The sequence below is a fragment of the Condylostylus longicornis genome, unplaced genomic scaffold, assembly GCF_029603195.1.
Source record: "Condylostylus longicornis isolate FDR11 unplaced genomic scaffold, ASM2960319v2 ptg000241l, whole genome shotgun sequence".
Taxonomy (NCBI): domain Eukaryota; kingdom Metazoa; phylum Arthropoda; class Insecta; order Diptera; family Dolichopodidae; genus Condylostylus; species Condylostylus longicornis.
This window is the reverse complement of record NW_026578208.1, coordinates 278,814-304,590: the sequence shown is the minus strand read 5'-3', so window position 1 is coordinate 304,590 and position 25,777 is coordinate 278,814. Positions and strand designations below refer to the sequence as shown.

The window sequence follows — 25,777 nt, the reverse complement described above, 5'->3', positions numbered from 1 at the left end:
TCTGCAAGGCGTATAATATATGAGTAACGGTTATATATATTGATATATGTATGTATTTGAAAATTGTTATGCTTATATATTTTATGTAGAAATATAATTAAATAGAAAATCTGTTTTAAGACCACCTCAACAAAAAAAAGGATAGATATTTTTAATCAATTTTTATATACAATTAAATAGATATTTTATTTTACAAAAATTGCGGTTCGATTTCTGATATTTCTGATTTTGTTCAATGCGTCATTCATATGTACATATGTGTACAATTGCATTGAATGAAACTTTAATCACAAAAATAAAAAAAATCCTTTTCAATAAGAAATTCTTTATATGCCAATGAAATGGAATTCCGGTTCCTTTTTTATAATGTTTGCACCTATATTGAATTATGTACTTATATTATAACTATAATATACTAATAATAGATAATATTTATGTGGTTAAAGAAATTTTATTAAATCATTATTGCACATATCAAAATTTTTGTATTTAGATTATTGAAAATTTATAAATATATTTTTTATTGTTATTAAAGTTATATGGGATATCTTGTGACACACATGTACATACTCGTACTTGACTGTTTTCTCCTTATGATTCAATGTTTGTATGCTATTTATTAGAAAAAATGACAATAACTATTCAAGATTATTTTTGAATCACCTATTTATTTATAAGTAAATTTTAAATGTTTGGGGCCGACTCTCTGATCTATCTATTAAAAAGTACTGTGTATACTTTTAGAAGGACTATAGAGAAATTTAAAACAAATAGGGCGTTTGAAAATACTCAATGAAAAAATTTGATATTAACAATTTTCGAATCATAAATAGCCTCTCCAGCGCTTTTTTTTTTGGTAAAACTGATAGGACGTCATTTTATAGAATTGTATACATAAGTACTTTCGCAGAATGTCACCAATCTGATGAACATGTCAATTACGATAATAAATTTCATTAGCAAATGACAGTCATATGTAAATAAAGCGCCACTTATCAGCTGATGTTTCATTACTAAAAAAAAAATTTTTCTTTTTTACTTGTTTTCCTTTCCTACATCAAAATCAGTCATTTTTAAGATTTTGGTTTTGTAAATGCAAATAATACATGAGAAAATGGAAAAAAAAATTAAAAAATGAAAATCACTTGCGTTAGCAACAAAATTTTGAATTCATGACGTTAGCGTCAAAATGTGTTGGAATTCATTACTGTTGTAAATTATGTGCATTTGACATTCTGGAAAGGTGCTATATTTAATGTTGACTCGCAAAATTTGCAAAAATTTTAGGAAATAGTTTTCGAATATTTTAAAAGGTTGAAAATTCATTACAACTCTTAATATCTAATATTCTATTGTGAATTTTTGTCGCAAAATTTAATTTTTTTTTTTTTTGAATGATTCTGGACAACAAATTTTATTTTATTTTTCCACATAATTTAGATTGGACTTTGATTTATTACAATAATTTCTCTTCTTCTTATATATTTTACTTTTCATTTCTATATATAAATTAGAAATTATAGTCATTTCATGTGTTTATTTAATTTAAATTCATTTCAAGTGCTTAAATGAAAAAGCTGTGTTTTTTATTAAAATAACAGCTTTTCATATAATATATAACCTTCAATTCATATACACACTCTCTTATACACACGTATATTTATATAGATATATGTATGTATAAATAAATATTAATTTAAATGAACTTTAATTTATGTTTATATTTTTATTTTTCTTTCTATAAGATTTACTTTTATTTTCTTTTAATAAAATTTTTTTTTGCAAATCTATAAATTTTATTAGATCATTAAATGAAAATAAAAAAAAATAATAAAAATATTCAATATTAAAAGAAAACTGTGATAAATATTCTTTCATATTCCTTAAAACTTTGTGTGCTTTTTAAATTTAATATTCTTACTTTAATAATTTGGGGGTCAAATAATAAAAGTATCATATCAAATCTTTAATAAAATTGCAAGTTCAAATTTTTTACTTTTTATGTTACATAATGTAAAGTAATTGGCTTGTTTGTATATTATCGAAATATCGATTTTGTATATATTATCACAAAAAAATCTTACCTAAAATTGGCAATGCTTTGTTATAAAATTTGCAATTATTCTATGTTTTGTTCAATCTGTCTGTAAATAATAATCTTTTGCAAACTAAGCTCTTTAAATAAATAGAAATTCGGTATCACTTTTTTCTCAAAATCTTCCGTTATTCCACTATATTGCAGCAGTGATTTTCTTCTTTTTACAACAATCTTTTGCAAGCTACACTCCTTACATTCATTGGAAATTGGCATCACTTTTTTCTCAAAATCTTCTCTTACACTACAGTATCAGGAATTATTTTCTGCTTTTTCAAATTTATTTTAGTAACTAAACCTAAAGGGGGGGGGGGGGGGGGGACACCAACATTACTTTAAATATGATTAAATATGAGAAAATACCATGATTGTCAACTTTAGTTTGAATGTTCAATATGAATATTATTCACAATACTATTCACAATATTATTCATTTAATATACAAAATTTTTTGTTTCATTTTAAAATTATTTAATTGAAATTTTAATGAAAAATTTAGATATGAATTTGCATATTTAATAGAAAATATTTCTAATTAACTTTTATAGAAAATATTTGAATGGAACACAAAATTATTTCAATAAATTAAACAAAAATTAAAAATTCCGTATTATTAAAATAAATATTCAAACAATATTATTTATCCAATATAATTTTATTATATTATAAAAATATTAGAAATAATATGTTAAATATCTATTAATATTAGAAATAAAATTGACAATTTGCAAAATATTTGCTGTATAATACTCTATTACCCAAATTCAATGAAAATTAATTTAAATTGAATATGTACATTGAAATTATTCCAATTTTTTTTTTTTAAAACATGTTAGTAATGTATGAATTATTAATTTAAATAATAGCTTAACATGCCCTGTAAAATCATATAAATTGATATTATAAATATTTTATTCCGAATAATTTTTCACTAAATTCACAAAGAACACAGTTTGTTTTTCTATTTATAAATAATTTTTTTTTTTATAAATATTCATAGGGTTAGAAAATTATGGTTAATTAACTCACGTTTTTTTCTTTAAAATAAAATTCTAAAATTATGTGATATATTATTTTTTTTTTGCTTTTTAAAATAATTAAATAATTTATTTTATGAATAAATCAGTATAAGTAATGCATGGACCGCATTTAAACGACATAGTTTTTGTTTGCGAGCCATTTTTTTTTTTCAATTTGTTTATTTTAAAATTTTTCACTCCGTTGAGCCACAAAACGGATTGAGCCACTTGAATTCATTGTATAGGCTAACATGGAAATTAATTTATAAATTTTAATGTATTTGCAATTTTATAAAAAAAAAATTCACTTCATTAAATATAAATACTATAAAATAAATGATAAATGATATTTAATTGTACATTTTATGTATATTTTAACGCAATTCACAATAGGTACACAAGTTGAAGGAGATTTTAAATAAAATGTCATAAAATAACAGTTCATTATAAAATATTTGAGTGATTTTAACTTTAAATTATCACATATTTAATTTGAAAAACAATAAAAATTATGATGAGAAAGATTGATGAATGAATTTTGAATGATAAACCTAGAAGTAAATGAAAATAAAAATACTTGTCAAATATCACATAACAAAAACTTTATGACATAACAAAACTTTATGACTTTATGACATTATAATATAAATGAAATTTAAATGAATTTGAAATATTGTGAATAACGGTTGATCTAATATTTAAGAATCGATATACTCATAATTTAATCGATTAAATTTCTTCATGCATATTTAAATTTCATTTATCTGTATATATTGCAGTAATAGAGGCAAATGAAATTTGTAAAATTCATAATTTTTGCGTTTTAATACTTAAACAAATACATACAAAAGTAATTTAAATTTTTTTTTGGTTAGAAATTTGACAAGTGAGAGTGATAAATTTTTTGACATTTTGTTCTTATTACAATGACATTATTTTTACCCCATAAATATTTGACATTTTGCATACTATTTGACATTAGATTAAGAGTTTTGATTAGTTTTATTCCTTTTTAGTTGCACTTTAAGTAGCCGTCTACTTAAACGTGGCAGAATTCCAATTGGATATTATAAACTATACCATATTGTCTTCAAATTTGCAGTATATTATGGTATTAATATACACAATTCAGCTTATAAGTTCTACCGTATACTTAACTGTCGAATTGTTTTAAAATTGTGTATACAGTGAAATCGAATTTTTCATATACAGTATCACTGCAATTTTGAACTCACATATACTTATACATTTGTTTTGTTAATATATTATATACATTTTATTGGTATTTTTATATACATTTAATTGGTTTATTTATTATATTACATTTATAACGTTTGTACTGGCAGAAAAATTTTCTAAAATGATATTATCTTATACTTACCACTGACACTTTTATACTCTTAAGGTTTCACTTTTTTTGCAACAATAAATTACATATTTTCTTATATACTTATAAGTACTTGTATAATATTAGTATAAAATATGTATATACTTTATTATAATTAAATTTTACTAATATTTAAGTTGTACAAAAATTAAATTATTTTTTTTTGTTAAAATTTACTATATTTATTTTAAAATACTTGCATTACTACATTATGTATATACTATAAATATTATTAAGTAATTGAGCTTTTTTTATTGTATATAAAAAATTTACAAAATGTATGTATATAAAAATTTATGGGTATATCATTCATAGGGTGTCTACCAAAATGCAAATAAAACTCAAATAGATTTATTCAGTAATTAAAACAGTATTGCTGAATCAGTCAAATTAACGTTTGATCTGCATTTCGGTAGACCCCCATACATGCATTGAAAAATTTTCATAATTATTTCTTTTTCGTCCTGATAAAACAATACACTGGGGCTCTAACAAAAAATTCTTGGACTAAAGTCTGTTATTATATTTTAAAGTTGGAAAATCTGAAAGTCTTAGTTTTATACATAACATTCATTGTTTTTTTTTTTTTAAATCATTGTTTAAACATACATAAATGTAATACAAACATATTTATTATACTTACTATTATTATTAATAATAATAAATTATTAATTTAATAAGGTTTTCTTTTAATGCCTTTATCATGTAATCCTTAAGTTTCATAATGCTAGAATTAGGTTTAAAAATTCCAAATTATTGCAATGTGAAACTCAGGAGTTTTGCTTACAATATATGGTCAAGTTAAATTTTGTGATTTTAAAAAATTAAAATTGATTATTGTAATTAATTTACCACTATAAATTGCATACTATAAAAGCATAGCTATTGAAAAATGAATTCGAATTTTGGATTAATTTAGCTATGACGGCTTGCCTTTTGATTTGTCTGTTTGACAAGTTCGTTTCTGTAATAGTTCGATTACTAGTTCGAATAGTTTGCGAATATTAAGAGGCAATTAGACTAAATTTTAAGAATTATTCAGAATACTACAGCATATTTAAGTACTACATCATAACTCTGATATTTTCATAGCTGGCCACCCTGAAACTGCTAAAATGATAGTCTATATATTTTATTACCCCTTCTTGTAATTTCATTAAAACTGAGAAAGTATTTAATTTAATACTCTGAAATTTTGCTCTTAAACGAAAGGCCCGTATTACGAACTCCATATCAATAATTTTTTTGGGAATAGTTCATAGTTTTGTATAAAGCAAAACCAAACTGGATTTTATATACAAGTAGAAAATAATTTTTAATAAATTTTCATATTGATTTTGTCGCTGAAAAGAAGGTGATTTTTAATAAAATACTCTGTATATATATTTAATATTTGAAAATAAAATAAACACAAATTTACAGAAAAAAAAAAAATTAAAATTTATGTTGCAAATTTAATGTTTATGTTATTTATTTTATTCATTTTTTGTTCTTCTTTTTTTGTATTAAGTTTCGTTTATACTCAAAAGTCATCTTAAACTTTTTTACACACACATTTTTCTGTTTTTTACATATAAAAATATTATATTTATATTATTATTTAAGCACACATAAAATCTAGCTCACAAATTTTACTTATAAATCTAAAATACTTACTATAAATTAAATCTAATTTGAATTACATAACTTAAATACAAAAAAAATACTTTAAACTTGTATGGGTGATTTCATAAAAACACTATTTTATGGTTTAAAATAAATTTTGTATATATATAAAACTTATTTTCATTTATTAAATGGGGAAAAAAAAAAAATTGCATAAATTATGGGGCTAAAAATTATTCGCAATAATTTCTTTTTCAAAAAAGACGAAAATTATTCTTTTTTTTTGTAACTAAAATAATTAAAAAAAAAAATTTTTAAAAATTTTTTGCTTCAAAATTTCAGTTTAATACACAATTTAGCTTATGATATGTAATTGCTGAATTGTGTAGCAATACTAGTTTTACTGTAATTTTCCCAGTCATGGAATTTTTAACTTCAAAATTACAAGAATACCGTATTAATATACAATTCAGCTTAAGATTTATAATTGCTGAATTGTAAAGCAATACCAGTTTTACTGTAATTTTGAAGTCACATGACTCCTGGCTTCAAAATTTCAATTACATAGTATATATACACAATTCAGCTTAAGATTTATAATTGCTGAATTGTGTAGCAATACTACTTTTACTGTAATTTTGAAGCGGAATTATTTACATACATTTTTTTTTTATTTTTTATAATAAACACACAATTTTTATACATTTTTTACTTAATTTTTTAAATAAGTAATTAAAATATTTTTTTTTATTTTTTTTTTAAATTATACACAAAGAACACAACATAACCAAAACAAATATAAAAAAAAATAAAAAAAAAATGAAAAATCTTCAAAATTTATTTTCAGTTTTAATGTAATTGAGGTCTTTTCATATACAAAAAAATATTCTATGGTGTATAGGAGAGGAGTTGATATAAAAACTAAATAAAAAAAATTAAAACAAACTCAGGAAAAAATATTAATTTAATAAAAAATAAAAATAATTTTTTTTAAATAATCATAAAAAAAAAGAGAGAAAAACCAAATCAAAAGCGTACAAAAAATATTTCAATTAAATAAAAAAAATAAGAAAAAACCAAATGAAGTACTGGCAAAGGTAGATTACTTGTTGGGGGCACAAATAAAATATAAAAAGGCTTTTAAAACCAAAAAACACAAAAAGTGCAAATCAATGCAATGCAAAGAAAATTTTTAAGTAAGTAAAATATAGTTAAATAAAAATAAGAACAAATTAGAAAAGCTTTAATTAAAAAACAAAAAAAAAAAAAAATTGAAAAGTTCTAAATTGAAAAAACTTCATAAAATGCGAAATTTTAAATACAAAAAAACACAGAAAAATTTTTAATATATTTTTTTTTTTTTAAATTATAAAAACACTAAATGGCATTAAAAATGCATAAAATTTTCATTCACAATAGACTCACATTCTGTACAATTTTTTCTTTCATATTTTGTTAAATTGTACAGAAATACAGATTTTCACTTGTATTTTACAAATTTTTTTTTTTTAATGGATGAATACGAATGAATTACTTCAGAATATTCTTTGATCATATATTTTTTTATATTAATTATTTAGTATAAACAGAAACTACAAAAACCTCTTAAATAGCTATCAAATTATTATGATAAAAGGGTCGAATATATGGAACTCTAATAAACATTATTCGGCACCTTAAAATATGCAAAAATTTCTATATATTGACATTTTTTTAATAATATAGAGCTTTGTAATCATGCATATGCATATCTACATCAAACCCAATAAAGAAAAACTGCTACATATCAAAAATGAAAAGACGGCCCTGTTTATTAGACCATAAACTTAAAAAAGACCCTGATTATCAAAATTGACTAACTGAATTTAAGAAGCAAATAAAGCAAATTTTAATTTCTATTTTTTTCTTTCTTTCTTTCTCTTTCTCTTTGATACGCATAATTCCTGTTCCAAAATCAGTTTATAGAGTACACGATGAGATATGAGAATCGTAAAGATTTAAACATGATGATTGATGTAAATTATGTTGATTTTTCCTGTACTTGGCGTTAGGTCAATATAGATGATTGTCAAAATGAAGATCTAATGTCAATTTGATTTATTTAACAACACAATTTCAATTGCTGAATAAGTTAAATTGACAAATTCCGTATTGTCAAAAACCAAGTTTTGATAATGCCTTTAAAATGAATTTATATTGAACAATATGTAGAATGATATTGCATTGTCAAACAAAAACACAGTTTTATTACAATTCGGGTTGTAAATTTTAATGTTGTCACTATGTCTTTTTTGACAAATAGTTTTTAGGAAATTCTTTATCGTTCCAACATCTTAAAAATGTCCAATATAAGCGTTATGTCAATTTAAGTATTAAATTACTGTTAATAAGTACTTGTCAAAATTTTACAAAAAGCATTCAGAATTTTTAATTTCTAATATTACAGAAATAATATGATCATTGAATTGTTCTACTTATTTATAAAGCAAATAAAATTTAATCGACAAGAAAAAAAATTAGGTCTATTTATCCCCATCAACATCTTGTATACTTATCATAAGAACATTGTTACATGAGTACGTACTTATATAAACATAGTATTTATTAGAGTTGTTTCTTACATTTTGTAAATATATCAAAAACTTTGTTTGTAAGTACGTTATGGATCAATACATGCATATTAGACAATACTTAAACACATTATTTACATAATATATTAAGTACTCAAAATTTATGAAAAATTTTACAACTTCATACACGTATATTAACATTTTAACACATACATACATACATAATTATTTAGGCGCTACTATTAATTTTATAGTTTTGAATGTTTTTTGATTGCATAATGTTAGAAATATTTTCAATAAATTTTTAGATATGTATTCGATACATGCATAAAAATGTACATAAATAAATAGTTATATACAAACATAAATGTAAATATACATATATATACGCAATGTAGATGCAATAGTTGCTGTGATTGTCCGAAATTTATGTCTTAATCTTGAAAATTAAATGATAGGTAATTGTAAATAAGCAATATTGAAAAATGTACGAGTATGTGATCAAAATTCAGATCTTACGACTACTTAAGTCATTCAGCTAAAAGCGGTTTTATTTACTAAATAAGTCAATTTGACGTTGGATCTGCATTTTGGTAGATCAAGTATGGTTAGGTATTTGGCTGATTCATTTAAGCTAACGGGAATAGAATTCGTGTTGAAGTCGAATATTAATTAAATTTTTTTGAAATATTTTCCGAATCAGAATTTTTTATTAATGGATCAACTGAAAATTTGTCTAAAAAGATCGAGAGATGTCACTCGAGAAAATAAATATTTTTGAAAATTTTATTATTTTTTAAGTCAAATTTTTTACTCGAATATTTGCGAATTTGGAGATCGCAATACTTACGAACTTGACATCTATATTTTTCAATGTAAGTATTAGATTATTGACGGTCTCTTATGGATTTGTTTTGAACTTATTTAGGCAAAAATATAAGCTGTTGCTTTTCTGACCAGTTTCAAAGTGAATAAATACATGAATTTATAAAATCGTAGCCTTGCCAGACTAAAGTATTAATAATGACACTATGACAGCTCAGTTGGCCTTCGTTCCTACCTAAAAGAAAAAAAATATGTAAATCAAAAAATTTTTTACAAATTTCGGACATTAACTTTTACAATATTTGTAGCTATTTGTTCACTATTCACTTGTACACTTGACTTGCCAACACAACTTTGCTTATATTCTTCTCTGATTTTTTTTAATTTTTTAATTGTAGATATTATAGAGATATATACATAGATTCAGTTGTATAAGGATTTATGCATATAGTTTAGCGGGTTTTGAATGGGCTATATTTAAAGTATAAAATAATTTTGCCATTTTCATATTTAGCGTGCAAAATCTATAATAATATACAAAAATATAAATTTATTAAATAAAAAATAAATAATATTCAAGCGAATAAGAAAATTTTTTTTGTTTAGTTTTAGTAATTCGCATAGATAAAAAACAGTTTTTTGAATTCTGTTATTTATTTTTTTTCTTTTTTGGATAACACGATTGCAAAATGCAATTTAAGCAATTTCATTTTAGTTTTCTTTTCGCAAATTTGCAAATAAATTTTTATTTCTGTAAGTATTAATTTTATTATTTTGTCAAGGATTTAGTTTAATATTTTGGCTTGTTGAAATTTTTTGATCATTTTTTTTTTTTTTTTTGTAAAACTGAAGTTGTATTTGAAATTATAAAATTAGATTGAATGACTTAAGTTTACCATATAAAATTATTTTTGAAACGAACTTGCCGTTTTAAGAAAATGAAGTTTATATTGATCTACTCGGATCTAATTTATTTAAATTTCATGATTTTTTAAATTTCTAGTGGATGAATTTCTTGGCATCAATACTACAATCTTAATTGTATAGTTTAGAGACAAATTTTCCACTAAAAGTAGTTAGTTTTGCTATCAGGTTTGCATTTCTACTAAAATGGCAGTTGGCAATCTTAATTTTAGTTTTAATTAATAAGTTTACAATATACGGCGAATTCGCAAGGAAAATTTATCAATATAAATACATATAATGTGTAAATACATACTCGAATTTGCCAAAAGAGTAAAAAATTTTGTTATGACAGTTCAGATTATAATATATTGTAAAAATTGTACAATGTTGCCATTGAATAAAAAGATTGGTGAACAAATTTATTATACATAATACAAAATGCAAGCGAATTCGCTAATTCAAGAAAATTCGACAAGTATGTGATTTTACCATATACGTTTAAGATTCGGAAAATTTTATAACAAATCGAGAATACTTTTCTCATAATTAATGTTTTGTTAACCTTTGAAGAGAATTATAAAATTTTATCTGGATTTTATATTAAATACATACGAGTATATATTTTGAGGTTTAGCATATTTAAGACCCCAGAGTAGAATCCAGAGTATTAATTATATTTATTTGAGTTATCACTATATTTATACAAAATTCAAGAAAAATTCGGGATAACTAGTACTTTTTTGTATATAAAACAAAAAAAATCCTCCTAAAAATATGCAAATTATCAAAAAATATAAATAATTCATGACGAATTTATTTTGATCGATTTTTTTTCTACCATAAATCTTTTTTTATTAAAAAAAAACAGAATTAAATGTTCTTGTAACTACATCAAGGTATTATTTTATATATTGCCATATACTTGTATAACAGAAAATAATGTTAAATATCGATTTTGTAATTCTTAAACTATTTTTATTATAACTACACTTACATAAGAACATATCAATGAATATTGTATACAAAAAAAAATAGAAAAGGAAAAATTAACTTAAAAGTTTTTTGCCAGAAAATTTTATGCATGTGAAAAATTTTCAAATTGTTTCTTAAGTATTTGTATATATATATATCCATGCGAGTATATATAAATATTTCATGACGAAAATTAATTTGACGTATTAAAATTTTGTGTGGGACTTGAAGAAGAAAAATGAGAAAGAAGGATTCTTGAAGTAAAATGAAGAACTGTAGCGATTTTTGGATTTTATTAATAAAAATGTCTGTTTCAAAGGTCGTAGATAAGTACAAACTGTTTTCAAATTTTTACAAACAAGTTCAAATTATTGACCAATTTAATGTGTTTAAATGTGTTGAATATATTTTATGAATCTTTGATTTTATGGAAAAGTGTCTCTTAGGTAAAAACATCTTTCGGTTAAATATTTCGACTCTTGCAAAAAATCCAAAAAATTCAAAGTTAATTTCAGTGTATGAAAGAATTCGAATTTTTTGACTTAGTAAGTTTGACCTTCGAATTTAACATTTTGTTTTGCAAAAAACACAGTTACGTTGTGTACTTTCCATTATAATTTCCAAAGCAAGCGAATAATCATCCCTTAACCGATTATAAATAAAGTTATAAGAAATTCGAATTTATAATTAATGCCCGAATTTGACTTATACATAGGTTAGAAAATTATAAATGTCAAATTTGATATATAAATTTTAGAGAATACTTACATATATTTATTAATTTTGAAGAAATTGCAGATAGATTGCAAAGAAATTTTCAATAATTAGAGAAAATTCAATAAATTAATTCACAATAAATTCTTTAATATTTGCTATACATAAATTTGATTGAATAAGTATGGCCGACAGATAACTGCAAACAAAATCAACTATGTCGATGCTTTTATAGAGTTCACGTTTTATATTATTACTGGAAATTGTTGATAAAAATTTGTATTTGAATCTAAAAAATAAAAAAGAAAAGGAAATTTATTATTTTTAAAAGTTTTTATTAATAGAATTTATTTATTTTTTTTTTTTTTTGTTAGCAGACAAATATTCTGAATCATTTTGATTTGACGTTTGTATATATGCAATCGATTTATATTTATGCAGTAAATTTACTTTGATTGAACTATTTGGAAAATATATTTTAAAACAGTAAAATCCGAATTTAATTACTACTCAAGAATATTCTAAATTAATACTAATATTTTGTAATATTGAAATAATAATGGAAGTTGATGATTATTGTCATTCTTATTTGTCATTTTTTTTTTCGAAAATTACGTTATTGAACACATTTTTTAATCAATGATAAAAATATTGTTGCGATACAACTCTGACGGTACCACACCATCACTACTCCATCTATCGGATTTTAATTTTATATAAATCCGAATTTTATATTTATTAGGTAAATTTTTCCAATCACTAAGAATTATTTATTAATAAAAGATTAACAAGTTTGAAATTATTATTCATATGCGCTATACTTAATGCTTTTGTCAGATTAAAAATAAAAATTGTGCTAATATTGCTTTTCAAAAAATATAATTAAATATTATAATGTTGCTATTTAGTTTAATTTAAATTTAAAAATTTGCTTCAGTAATAATAATTTCTTATTTTGTAAATAAAGTTTTGACAAAGTATGAGTACGTACTCATTAATGAAAACTCACCTGTAATAAATTGAATGCCGTCATAATGTTAATTTATTTGCGATTTTTAAAGGTTAATTATCTGTTGCTCAAATTTTAAAAAATTTTATTTTTATTTGATGCTGATATTCTAATTTTTTCTTTGTTTTTAAATATTTCAATTCTGTAATATATATTAGCAGACAGTTTACGTACATTAACCAAACACTAATTGAATTTTGTTTTTATTATTATTTTGTTTTTACATAACAATTTTGGAATTTTACCAAATTTTTCATTTTATGACACAAAACGTGAGAACAAAAATAAAATTAAAAAGTTAAAATAAGAAAATTCTCTTGTTTGAATTTTTCCGAACAGCTGTGATTGTTTAATTTTTTGAAATTAATATTATTATTGTCTCTTTCATTGATTATACTTTTAAATTATATTCTTAGAATAGAATTAGAGTAAAACAAATATATTATTTGAAATCTATAAGATAGAAAATTTTCCAAATTTGCAAGCTATATGATAGATTTAAAAATCTTTTAAGAAAATATAGTTAATTAGATTTTTTTAGTTGATAGAGATTTTTTTTTATTATTGATAGAGAATTTTTTAAAAAAATTATTGAATTCTAATATTTGAAAATTTCTAGAAAATTTTAATCAAAAAATAAAATGAGTTTTCCAATTAATGAATTTTATAATAGATTTCGTGAATATATTGAGAAAGATAAAAGTGAGTGTATAAAAAAGTAGTGCGAAAATATTGTTGTTGAAGAATATTAAATGTTCAATTTTTATGTATTTACAAATAAAAATCAAAAATATTCTATGTTTTTGAATCAGTTCAATTAATAATATAATTCATTACAGAATTTACAACTACGTTTACTGATAAAGTCAATAATAGTAACATAATTATTGGTAAAGATGGCGCTCGCTTAATGTATTTATAATTCTCACGTCATAAGTATGTGTATCATATTTTATTTTTTGATCTCATAATATGACATTTTGATGTCATAAACAAATGTAAAGGTATAGGTGAAATAAAATGAATTTGATTTTTTTTAAGTTTTCAAGCTTGTACACCTATTTTGAAAAGAAATTTTTAAAAATATTCAATTATAATATAAAAATGCTTTTATTGTGTAGAAAAATCTAAGTAATTCTAGGAAAATGCTCTCAAAACTGAAATTTCAACAATTTTATGTCAAGAAAATGCTGTCCAACTGCATGATGTCGAACAATTTCTAACACTATAATTTTTTTTCAGTAATTGCTTTTATATAAAAATTTTTTAAAATTCAAAAAAATTCTGTCCAACTGCATAACATCGAACAATTTCTAACACTATATAATTTATTTTTAGTAATTAATTTTAAGTATATAAAAATTTTTTAAAATACAAATTTTACTTAAAATAGAAAACATTTTCGCATTAATTACTACTTACTTGTAATGTCATTAAATAATTCTGCCATTTAAATATATTTTTTGGCACGCGTTGATATCAAAACGCAATCAAAGCGAGATGTCAGAAAACGCATCAAATGTCAAATTGTTTGTGTTATTATAATATTTACAAAGATAATAGAGTTTAAACAAATCAAATATGCTGCATATGTCATTGTATGAATGCAATGTTAAAAATGAAATAAAAACATTTTGAAATTAAATGAATTATTTTTAAACCACATAATTTTTATATTTTTAAAATAAAAGTATTTATTATGTGATTTATAATTGAAAATAATGTTCAAATATAAAAATAAAATTCAAATTAATTATGTACTTATGTACTTATGTACTTAAGTATTTTTATAATTATACAAAATATTAAATATGTATATCGTTATTTCATCAGCTAATATTTTTTTTTGGCTATCTTAACATTGATAGAATTAAAATTGACAAAATTTAGAAATGTTGGCATTAAATATTTGACAGTACTTCTGTATATAATTAATATATATAGAATATGCACATGAATTTCATATTTACATAGTATATATATATAAATTTATTAAATTCATGTCCAACAAATTTTATTATAATTTGTTAATTTTACAATATTTTGCTTTGATATAATTAAAAAAGATGAAACAAAATTAATAAAATTTACGAGAATATTATTCTTTTCTTTTGTAGTTGTCTTATACATATGCATACACAGTATATGTATTTAGAATAATATACGCTATATTTTAAAAAATTTTATTGAAATTATAAAAGTAAAAAAAAAGAAAAATATTCTTTAAATTGAAATTCAAAGGTTAAGAATGAAAAAAACGCGTTTTACCAATAGTAAAAAATATAAAGAGAATTTTATTTCACGTTTAATACGGATATCATTATCAAGAGAAATCGGTTAGATAAAATACATTTCTGTTTATATTATAAGTACTGTGTAAGATTTATTTTTAACTAATAGTGTTTTCTAGATGTATATAATACGTGGTAGAAATTACTAGAATCTTAGATAAATTAAAAGTATTTTAATAAATTTTAAATTTTATGGTTCTCATTTTATTATTTAACAGCAATAATAACAGTAAAACAAATGAAATTCATTAATAGGAAAAAATAACACACTTTTTTTTGTTATGCCGCAATGCGTTTTACAAAAATTTCTTCTCAATTTTTTTTTTAATAAGTGTAAACTCAAGTTTAGCATTGACATTGACATTGCTTCAAATTAAAATTTAAAAATTAATGAAATTAATACACAAATTTTAATATAAAAACAAAAAAATAATGGTGAAAAATTAAAAATTGTTAGATAAGAAATATTTCAAAATTTTTAATATACTTAATATACACAAAAAGAAATTGAATTTATAATTTTTTTTGAATAAAAAAAAATATTGAATACAGTTTTCATTGTTCAAAGTATTTCATAAATGATTTTATAGCACAAAATTTTTGAAAAATATAAGAAGGTGCCAAAAATTCTTGTATCGTCAGAAATTTTCATCATGCTTTCAAAATTTTTATATCTGTAAATCTTTAATAATTTCAATGTAACTTAATCTTCTGTGAATAAAATTAATATGACGTATGAAATTTAAACCAACTTTTTTAAATATTCCTATTAATTTTAGATTTTTTGCGATAAGCAAGATTTGAAACCTCTGGTAAAACAAAATTATTATTATTTTTGTCTAGAAAATGTCAAAAATATTTCCACTCGCTCGTTGCTTCTTATTGTGAACGCACGGTTTCAACTATATTACTGTGCTCTTAATAAATACTTGACGTCAGATGGCATCATAGTATACTTCAGTTGAACAATGAACAGTAAAAAATTTTACTCTCAGCAAAGCAAATATTTAAAAGAAAGAAAAAAAAAATCTATGCTTTTAAATTATAAAATTCAAAATTTAATTTTGTAATATTAAATTCTGAAATTTCAATATTTTCTTCATTTAAAACAACATTATATGAAAGTTTTAAGCAAGTCGTTGGTTTGCTAGATCAAATTCTTTAATTTTTCTGGTGCAACTCTTACATATGTATGTTGAAGATGGTAAAAGGAACACGGAACGTATTAAGATTAGTGTTTGGTGTTTTAGTATTGTAAGAATTCTATCAAAGTCTATAATATTTTTTTGGCTATCACAAAACCAAAACACTTTTTGATCATTTTAGTAGAAACTCTTGGCTAAAAAAGCAGTAGAGTACTTAGGCACTGACGCTTGTTTTTGCATTTTGATGTCTTTCTTGACATTAAGTAAAATTTTATGTAGTTTTTGTATATCAAATTTTTTTTTTTTTTATTTTGAGTGCGCTATAATTATTAAAAAATGTTTGAGTAGCATTTTGTTGTAGTGATTTCAAATATGCTTAAATTTTTCTTAGACTTTTTATCTTTTAGAATCTTTTTTGCACAAAACTTCTATCACAAATTAAATTTTAGTTTATTTTTACAAATGCAAATGAAATATGCCTTTATTAAATACAACAATCAATTACTTATGTACATTGTAATTTAAAAATTATTTTAGTTTTGCCCTAGTGTTTTGTTTTTTAATTTTTTTTTGTATTTACCTACCCCAATACTTAAAATTTATTTATTTTTTAATAATTTTTTTTTGAAAAATTTTGCCTAATTTAATTTTAATAATAATTTTTTTTTTATTTTTGTCTATTTATTACAGGTTCCGGCGGCGGAAGCAGCAGCGGTGGTGGTTCGAGTAGCGGTGGAGCTAAAGGTGTTGTAAAAAAGCTCTTCAGTATGGGGAATAATGCTGCAACCGCTAATAAAAAAGTTGATGCTGCTGAAACAGTAAAAGAATTTCTTGAGCAGGCAAGAGAAGAATTTGAAGATAAATGGAAACGTAATCCAACAAATACAGCAAGTCTCGATGATTTTGAACGTATTAAAACATTGGGTACCGGTTCATTTGGACGTGTTATGATAGTACAACATAAACCGACAAAAGATTATTATGCTATGAAAATTTTGGATAAACAAAAAGTTGTTAAACTAAAACAAGTTGAGCATACATTAAATGAGAAACGAATTTTACAAGCAATCTCATTTCCATTTTTGGTCAGTTTACGTTATCATTTCAAAGATAATTCAAATTTATATATGGTATTGGAATATGTACCAGGTGGTGAAATGTTTTCACATTTAAGAAAAGTTGGTCGTTTTTCAGAGCCACATTCAAGATTTTATGCAGCGCAAATAGTTTTGGCATTCGAATATTTACATTATTTGGATTTAATTTATCGTGATTTAAAACCAGAAAATTTATTGATAGATTCACAAGGTTATTTAAAAGTAACTGATTTTGGTTTTGCAAAACGTGTTAAAGGGCGTACATGGACATTATGCGGTACACCAGAATATTTGGCACCAGAAATTATATTGAGTAAAGGTTATAATAAAGCAGTAGATTGGTGGGCATTGGGTGTATTGGTATATGAAATGGCTGCCGGTTATCCACCATTTTTTGCTGATCAACCTATACAAATATATGAAAAAATTGTATCTGGTAAAGTAAGGTTTCCATCACATTTTGGTTCAGATTTAAAAGATTTATTAAGAAATCTATTGCAAGTGGATTTAACAAAACGTTATGGTAATTTAAAAGCTGGTGTTAATGATATTAAGGGACATAAATGGTTTGCATCAACCGATTGGATTGCTATATTCCAAAGAAAAGTAGAAGCACCATTTATACCAAGATGTAAGGGTCCAGGAGATACTAGCAATTTTGATGATTATGAAGAAGAAGCGCTTAGAATTTCAAGTACAGAAAAATGCGCTAAAGAATTTGCTGAATTTTAAATAAAAAAAAAAACAAAATGAAAAACAACAAACAAAAACAAAATATATAAATTAAAATAAATAAAATAAAAAAAAAAAACTTTTTATTAATTTAAGAAATAAAATTAAACTTAAAAAAACAAAACTGTAAGAATAAAAATTTTTAAATTTAAATTAAAAAACAAAATAAAAAAAAGAAAAAAAAAAAGAAATAAAATAAATAAAATTAATGAAAATAAAAAATTAATATAAAAAAAAAACTCAGAATAAAGAAAAACAAAACAAAAAAAAATTTCAAAAAAATGCAAAAAAAGAAAAGTTCAATTTTCCGCTAAGAAATTTTTTCTGTTAATTAGATTTATACATATATAAAAATAAATATTTCATATATATATATGTAATGTATATATATATATACATGCATGCATACATATCTGTGTATATTTGTATGCATATATATATATATACATTTAAATATATAGTTAAAGTATATTTACGTAGTTAAATTCCATTTGTTATATGCATAAACATTTATTTTTTATTATTTCTCTATTTTTTTTTTAGTTATTTTAATTTTTATTTAATTATAAAATATATTTTTTTTTTGTTTTCATTCATATATACAAAACACAACACATTATTATCATTATTATTTTGCAATATTATTATTTACATAACTACCTTGTATTTTTAATATTTTTATTTTTACTTTATTTTTTGCTCTAGTTATATATTATTAAATGGTATTTAAGTTATAAAAAAAAAAAGAATAATAAAAAATCATTAATAAAATAATTTTGCTGTTTTTAGTTTTAAAATAAATGAAAAAAAATATATATAAATAAAAAAAATTAATAAAAAATTATATAAGTTTTATTTTTGCATTTTTCTAATAATATAAAATATAATATTGTATAATAAATGTATATTTATACATATACCCTCGGAATATATGAATGCTATAAAGATATGGTTATTGATCAAAGGTAAAAAAAAATAAAGCGTCAATAATACATACAATTAAGAAAAATTTAAAAAATAAAAAAGAAGAACAAAAACAATTTATTGTTCATATAATCTGACTGATTTAATTATATTTTAATTATATATATATATATATATCTTTCTTAAATAATACATAATTAAATATTAAAATATTGTTTTAAATTTAATTAAGTAGAAAATCATGTTATTAATTATTTTATTATTTTATATTTAAATATTAAAATTTTGTTCTAAATTCAATTTTGGAGATCATGTTAATTTTATTTGTTATTTTATTATATTATTATTTAATGTCAATAAATGTAACCATCACATTCTCTAAAATTCTAATTAAAATTAAGATCATAATAAATAAAATAAGAGTAATGATTTAAAAGAATTTTCTAAAGTACATATATGTACGTACACAAATAATATTATATAAGATGAAATTTTAATAATTGAAATTATTGTAAATTTTCCTAAAAAGTATGTAAAGAAATTTCGAATACATTGAAGAATTTTTTAATTAAAAGATATTTCTAATTCTTAATTATTCAATTTATTAAATTAAAATTTTACTTTTGTTATTTAAAAGAAAAAAATAATTCAATTGAAAAAAAAAATATATAAATAAACAAAATGTAATATTGTTGCAAAAATAACAAATTGATGATAAAATAACAATTGCGTTAAAAGAAAATTGTCATTATTAATTTTTACATTGTCGTATACGTACATTGTTTTTTTTACTTAAAATGAACAAATGGTGGAATTTTTCTTGTAAAATTTAATTTATTTACTTACATTTTTTCAAATTATTTTGTTAGCTTAAATGTATTTTAAAAAAATGCAAAATTTTTTGGAATTAAGCCATAGTAAATTTCAAATTTATACAATCTTGCAAATTGCATCATATAAAATCTATATAATAAAAAAATCATTGAAAAAAACACTATAAAATAAAAAATCTTAATCAAAAATATGTTGTGGAAAATACTAAATTGATTTTAGTTTAAAAAATTTTATTCAATTTTTGATTTTCAAATTAAATCTATGATATTTTTAACAAATTTCTCAATTGATTTTTTAAAATTTACTTTTCAAGTTTACATTTTTAAAATTTTTTTATTGAATTGCAATAAAATAAAAATTTTTTTTCGACTAATTTTAGAAGATATTTAATTTAATTAATTAAAAAATGAAATCTTGTTAAAATATTAGAAATTATAAAAAGAATAAATTTAATTATTTTAATTATTTAATGGAAATTATTTAATTTCTATATTATTTTTAGCATAAAATCAGTCAGATAAATATGAAAATATTACAAACTTGTTAATTTACTTATTATATTATTATTATGTTAATTTTGGATTTTTTTTTTTTTTACAAAATATAACAAAATTCATATATGTAGTAATTATACTGCACTTTTATCCTATATTACATAATAAATATTTTTATATAAGCAGAAAAAAAAAAAACAAAACGATGAAAATATTATTATTTTTAAATTTAATTTCAAATTTTTTACTTTTTCACTTTTGAATTCCTTTTTTTTTTTTAAACAAAATAAATATTTAAAATAAAAATTAAGAAAAATTAAAAAATTGTCTTTTTTTTTTTTTTTTTTTTTTTTTTTTGAATTGAAATTCTTTAAATTTAAAATTCTTAAAAATTAATTTCATGTGTTCCTGATAATTGAAAATAACAAACAAACAAGAAAAAAAAAAAATAAGTAAATTTACATAAATTTAAAATAGAACAGAAAAGAAGAATATAAGAAAAATAAAATAATATTTCAAAACATACATACATACATAAAAAATTAAATTTAAAAATATAAAAATAAAAATAATATAAATTCATAATATACATTAATATATATAAATATATAGATATAATACATAAGTACATAAAATATTTTGTAGCAAGAACAAAATGAAAAAAAAATATTTGAAATAAAATTTTTTTTTTGTTGTTTTCGCGAATTTTTCAAAATTGTTTCGTTATTTTGTTTTATATATATATATATATATATTTTAAAATTAAGTATTTCTTTCATATTTCTTTAATAAATATTTTAGTGGAGATCTCCTTTTTTTGTTTATAAATTTTTTGAAAATTACCCAAATCCCACATTTAAATATAACTTATAAAAAATTGCAAAATAAAATTTTGATAAAGGAAAAAAATATTAAATATAAAAATTAATTTTTAATAAAAATAATTTATGATAAATTATTATTTACTTATATTTTACTTTGCATTATTATAAAATTAAAATTAAAATTCTGTTATAAAAAAAAAAGTATAAAACCTAGTCATTTTGAAAAGAAATTAAAAGAAAAAGCAGAAATTAAAGAAATAAAATAAAAATATTTTTAATTTACAAAAACTAATAAACTCGTAATTTACAAAACTAAAAAAATTTATATATTTTTAAAATAAAAATTTTAAAATATTTTCAATTTCAAATTATGTAATTTTTGGAGTCATGTTTTTTCATGTTAAGTTATTTTTAAATATTAATTAAAAATTAATAATATTGTGCAAAAATTTAATGAATAATTTAATAAAAAAAAATTTTGTTAAAAAAAAAACTATTTTGATCTTGTTGTTTTTTTTTTCACATAGATGAGATCTCCAAATTAAGTATGAAATTAAAATGATGTTAAATTTAATTTTTATTTTAATTTTTAAAATTTTGTTTTACGTGATTAATGGAATTATTGAAAAATTTAAATTTGTATTTTGTTTTATTTATAACATTCTTTTTTAATAATTTTAAAATTTTTCTGAATTTTTACTGAATATATGCATTTTTTCTATTTCAATAAATAATTCAGAAATTCTATTATTGTTTAATAATTTTGAAAATGTATAAATTATGTTTTATTCCAAAATTTTAGAAATTTTAATTAAAGAAGGTGAATAAGGCATATTGGATTGTTAAAATCGAACAAAATATAAGAAATTTGAAGATTTCCGTATTAAAAAAATTTTATTTAAACAAAATTACTTTAAGAATTTTTTTATATTAAAATTATATTAATTATATTAAAATTTAAATTTCTTATTTTATAAATTTTTTTATCAAAAATTTTTTATTATTATTAATTGTACAAAAAATTATTCTTTTCAATTTTTTTTTTTAGAAAATTTGAATTCAAATTAAATAAATTTCAAATTAAATTAAAGAAAAGTAATTAAATTTACAAAACCTTAAAATTTTTTTCAAATTTCTATATTAGGTCCTTAAAGCACCCTATATTGCCGACTCAATCACGTAAAACAGAATAAGAAAATTGATTCATTATTCAAAGAATAATAATTTTTGAATACTTAACAATAATTTAATCCAAATTTTTTTTTTTTGTATTGCAATTCAATTATAATATTATTTAAATATTTTAATGTCCTTAATTTATTTAGAAATCCTTTTCCAATTATAATTTCATTTCCTTTACCATTTCCTATGATATTTTTCTTTTCATTGTTTATCGTTAATTTTTAATTTATCTAATTACATAATTTTAAATTTAGTCATTAAAAATGAATTTAAAAATAAAAAAAAAAACTAATAATAATACAAAAAAAAAAACAAAAAACAAAAAAAAAAGCAATGTGTCTATAAAATATTAAAAATTGCTTTGATGAAATTTCAAAAACTAAAATACCTATATATTAAATCTAAAAAACAAAACAAAAAAAAAAAAAACAAAAAAAAGGTAAAAAAACAAACAAATATACATACAGTAAATTATTTAAAAAAAATAAAAATAGTAAACTAAAAATTTTATTAGAAAGTTTTGTAAAAAATAAAAATCAAGAAAAAACAAATTAGAAATACAAAAATGAATAAAAAAAAAGAAAAGTAAGAAAATATAAAAAAATTATATTATAAAAAAAAAAAATATAAGTAAAAAGTCATAAAATTAGAATCCAAATTTAAAATAAAAAAAACAAAAAAAAAAAAAAAATGAAAAGTTTTAAATGTAAAATTTTAGCTAAATTTGTTAAATTTAAAAAAAAAAAATGAAAAAAAGGAAATATGAAATAAACAAAACAAACAAAACAAAAAAGAATATAAAAATTATATTTGTAAAATTATGAAAAAGAAAAAAAAAATCACTACATTGGATAGTTGAATTTTGAATAAAGAAAACAAAACAAAAAAAAAACAACAAAATTTTAGCGCATTTTTTAGTACAATAAACAAAAAATTTTATTTCAGTAGCAAATTGCCTTGCACACATACATTTAAGAAGTGGGTCAGTATATTTGAGTCAACCTATTTTTCAATACTTATTCATCCGTTAATAAAGAGGATTTTCGAAATTTTAGTTTTAATTTAGAACCTTAAGACAAGGCATTTTGTTCTATAAATCTCTATTACAAAATTAGCAAAAAGTTCAAAAATTGTAGCACGCTTAAAGTTGTAAAATATTTTTAAAGAGTAACAGAATTTTCCGAAATTCAATTCTAATTAAGGTTTCACCATAAAACACGCTTGAATAAATTCAAACTGATAAATCTGCATAAATAGCATGTTCAAATTTTTTTTTTTTTTTTTTTTTCCTTTGTTCACTCCTAGAAGGAGCATAGGGCTAGTGCATGATTTCTCATCATGTCTTGTTCAAATAGCACATGGCAATTTAAGTAAAGGAGTTTTTAAATTATTATATTTATAAATTAGAAGACCATAATAGAAAAATGTTGAATATTGAAGAATTACTGGAGTGTGTTAAAAATCTACAATAATTAAATACTATTAATAAATAAACATAAAATATTAGCAACTACTCGTATAACATTTAATAAAAAAAAATTACCAAGATCGAAAATGAAAACTGACATTTTAAAGTTCAAAATTTAGTAATATTTTTACGATATTAGAAATATTAGGAGCTGAGGCTAGATTAATTATTGGAAGATATTAATTTCCAGGAATCCTTACTTGCTCTAACGAAAGATAAATATTGAAATAATTATATATGAGCCAGTACTATTCTAAATAATGCCTCTTTTTACGTAAAAAAACATAATGAATTTTATCATTCTATGTGAAATTTTCATTTCTTATAAAATTTGTAATTGATTGTTTTATGAAAATTCACAAAATATTGTTGTATAATTAGACTGTCTAGCTTAAAATAAAACAAATAAGAGTACCATTATTCCAGATGCGTAAAGGGCTACATTCAAAGGATTAAGGATATTTTAATTTGTAAGAGCATTTCATTTATTTTTATACGATCATTTACATTAGATATGGTAATTAATAAATAACTACAAAAGATACATTTGCGTAAATTATTTTATATATGTTTAATTGAATAACTAAGAGGACAAATGAAACTTGTATAAATTAAGTGAAGTCAATATATTTGAAAACCGCCTCTGCTCTGTCATAACAACTAAAACATTGCGTATACTTTATAATTTTACATTTAATACTATTACTGAAATCTAAAAACCTATATTAATATTACATATAAAATGTTTTAAATTTAATTGTATGTATTGTGCATATACAAATGTGTATAATGTGTTATATGCTTGTATACCAGTTACAGAATATTCTTTTTAGCAAATATATAAAATTTGTTGTTATTATTCTAATATAAAAGTCTAGTCAATGGAATTCTAAATTGCTGTTAATGTATTTTTTTTTTTTATTTATTTTTCGTAATAATTTAAATTGTATAGAGGCGACAAATTTGATTTTAATAATCTGTCATTCATTTAATATGTCAATGTACTTTGGATATTTTCGAATATCATTCCATACTTAAAAAATTTAGAATGTAGGTATGACATATTACGTAATGTGTATACGCAGCAGACAAAATATAAAAATAAATATTTTGGTATCCGTAGACAAATTTTAGAAAAAAAAAAATTTAAATAAAAATAAAATATTTAAAATTAGCTATTAATTTTTGGATTTACTTTGTGTTTGTGTTATTATTATTGTAAAGTAAGTATGTGTGCGGCTTAACAGTAAGTAGTTTAGTGTAATTTTGTGAAAATCTAAATACTTTTATTACGTTTTTTGTAAGGAACAAATTATTGTGTCAACGTTACTTATGCTATTCTAAATGTCCTTTAGAAATTCTTTGCTATTGCCTATTGTGAATAAATGTTCCAGCGAACCGGTTGTTCAGCTGGAAATAAAAATTAGATAATGTTTTGTGGTCACAAATCGTATTAAACTGTTATATTGCGTATTGATGCGTGACGTCTCTTAATTTTCTCATCTGCAATATATTCTGAGTGAAAGAAGTAAATATCCTTTTTGTGTTCTCTCCAAAAATTCACAAACTGTCGTTTAGTATATTTTCTTCCTAATTTTCACAATAGAAAAGAAAATATTCACAATTAAACAAATTCACATTAATAACATCAGTTATTTATTACAGTTTTTTGTGTTTTTTTCTT

The 25,777-nt window shown here is 20.8% G+C and overlaps 1 protein-coding gene across 7 annotated transcripts in view; it reads left to right on the top strand.

Moving 5' to 3' along the window:
• LOC129616586 (cAMP-dependent protein kinase catalytic subunit 1) overlaps positions 1-18,446 on the top strand; it is a 56,981-nt gene extending 38,535 nt beyond the window's left edge. For 3 of the 7 annotated variants that reach the window (XM_055532215.1, XM_055532216.1, XM_055532212.1), the window contains one exon: positions 17,229-18,446. In XM_055532215.1, coding sequence (XP_055388190.1) covers positions 17,306-18,367 — 1,062 coding nt within the window. In that variant the 5' untranslated portion in view covers positions 17,229-17,305 and the 3' untranslated portion in view covers positions 18,368-18,446. Of the gene's footprint in view, positions 1-6,971; positions 7,303-13,786; positions 13,805-15,343; positions 15,439-15,459; positions 15,479-17,228 lie in introns of those variants that run through there. The other 4 variants (XM_055532214.1, XM_055532211.1, XM_055532210.1 and 1 more) reach the window with 4 other exon arrangements.
• The last annotated feature ends 7,331 nt before the right edge of the window (positions 18,447-25,777 follow it).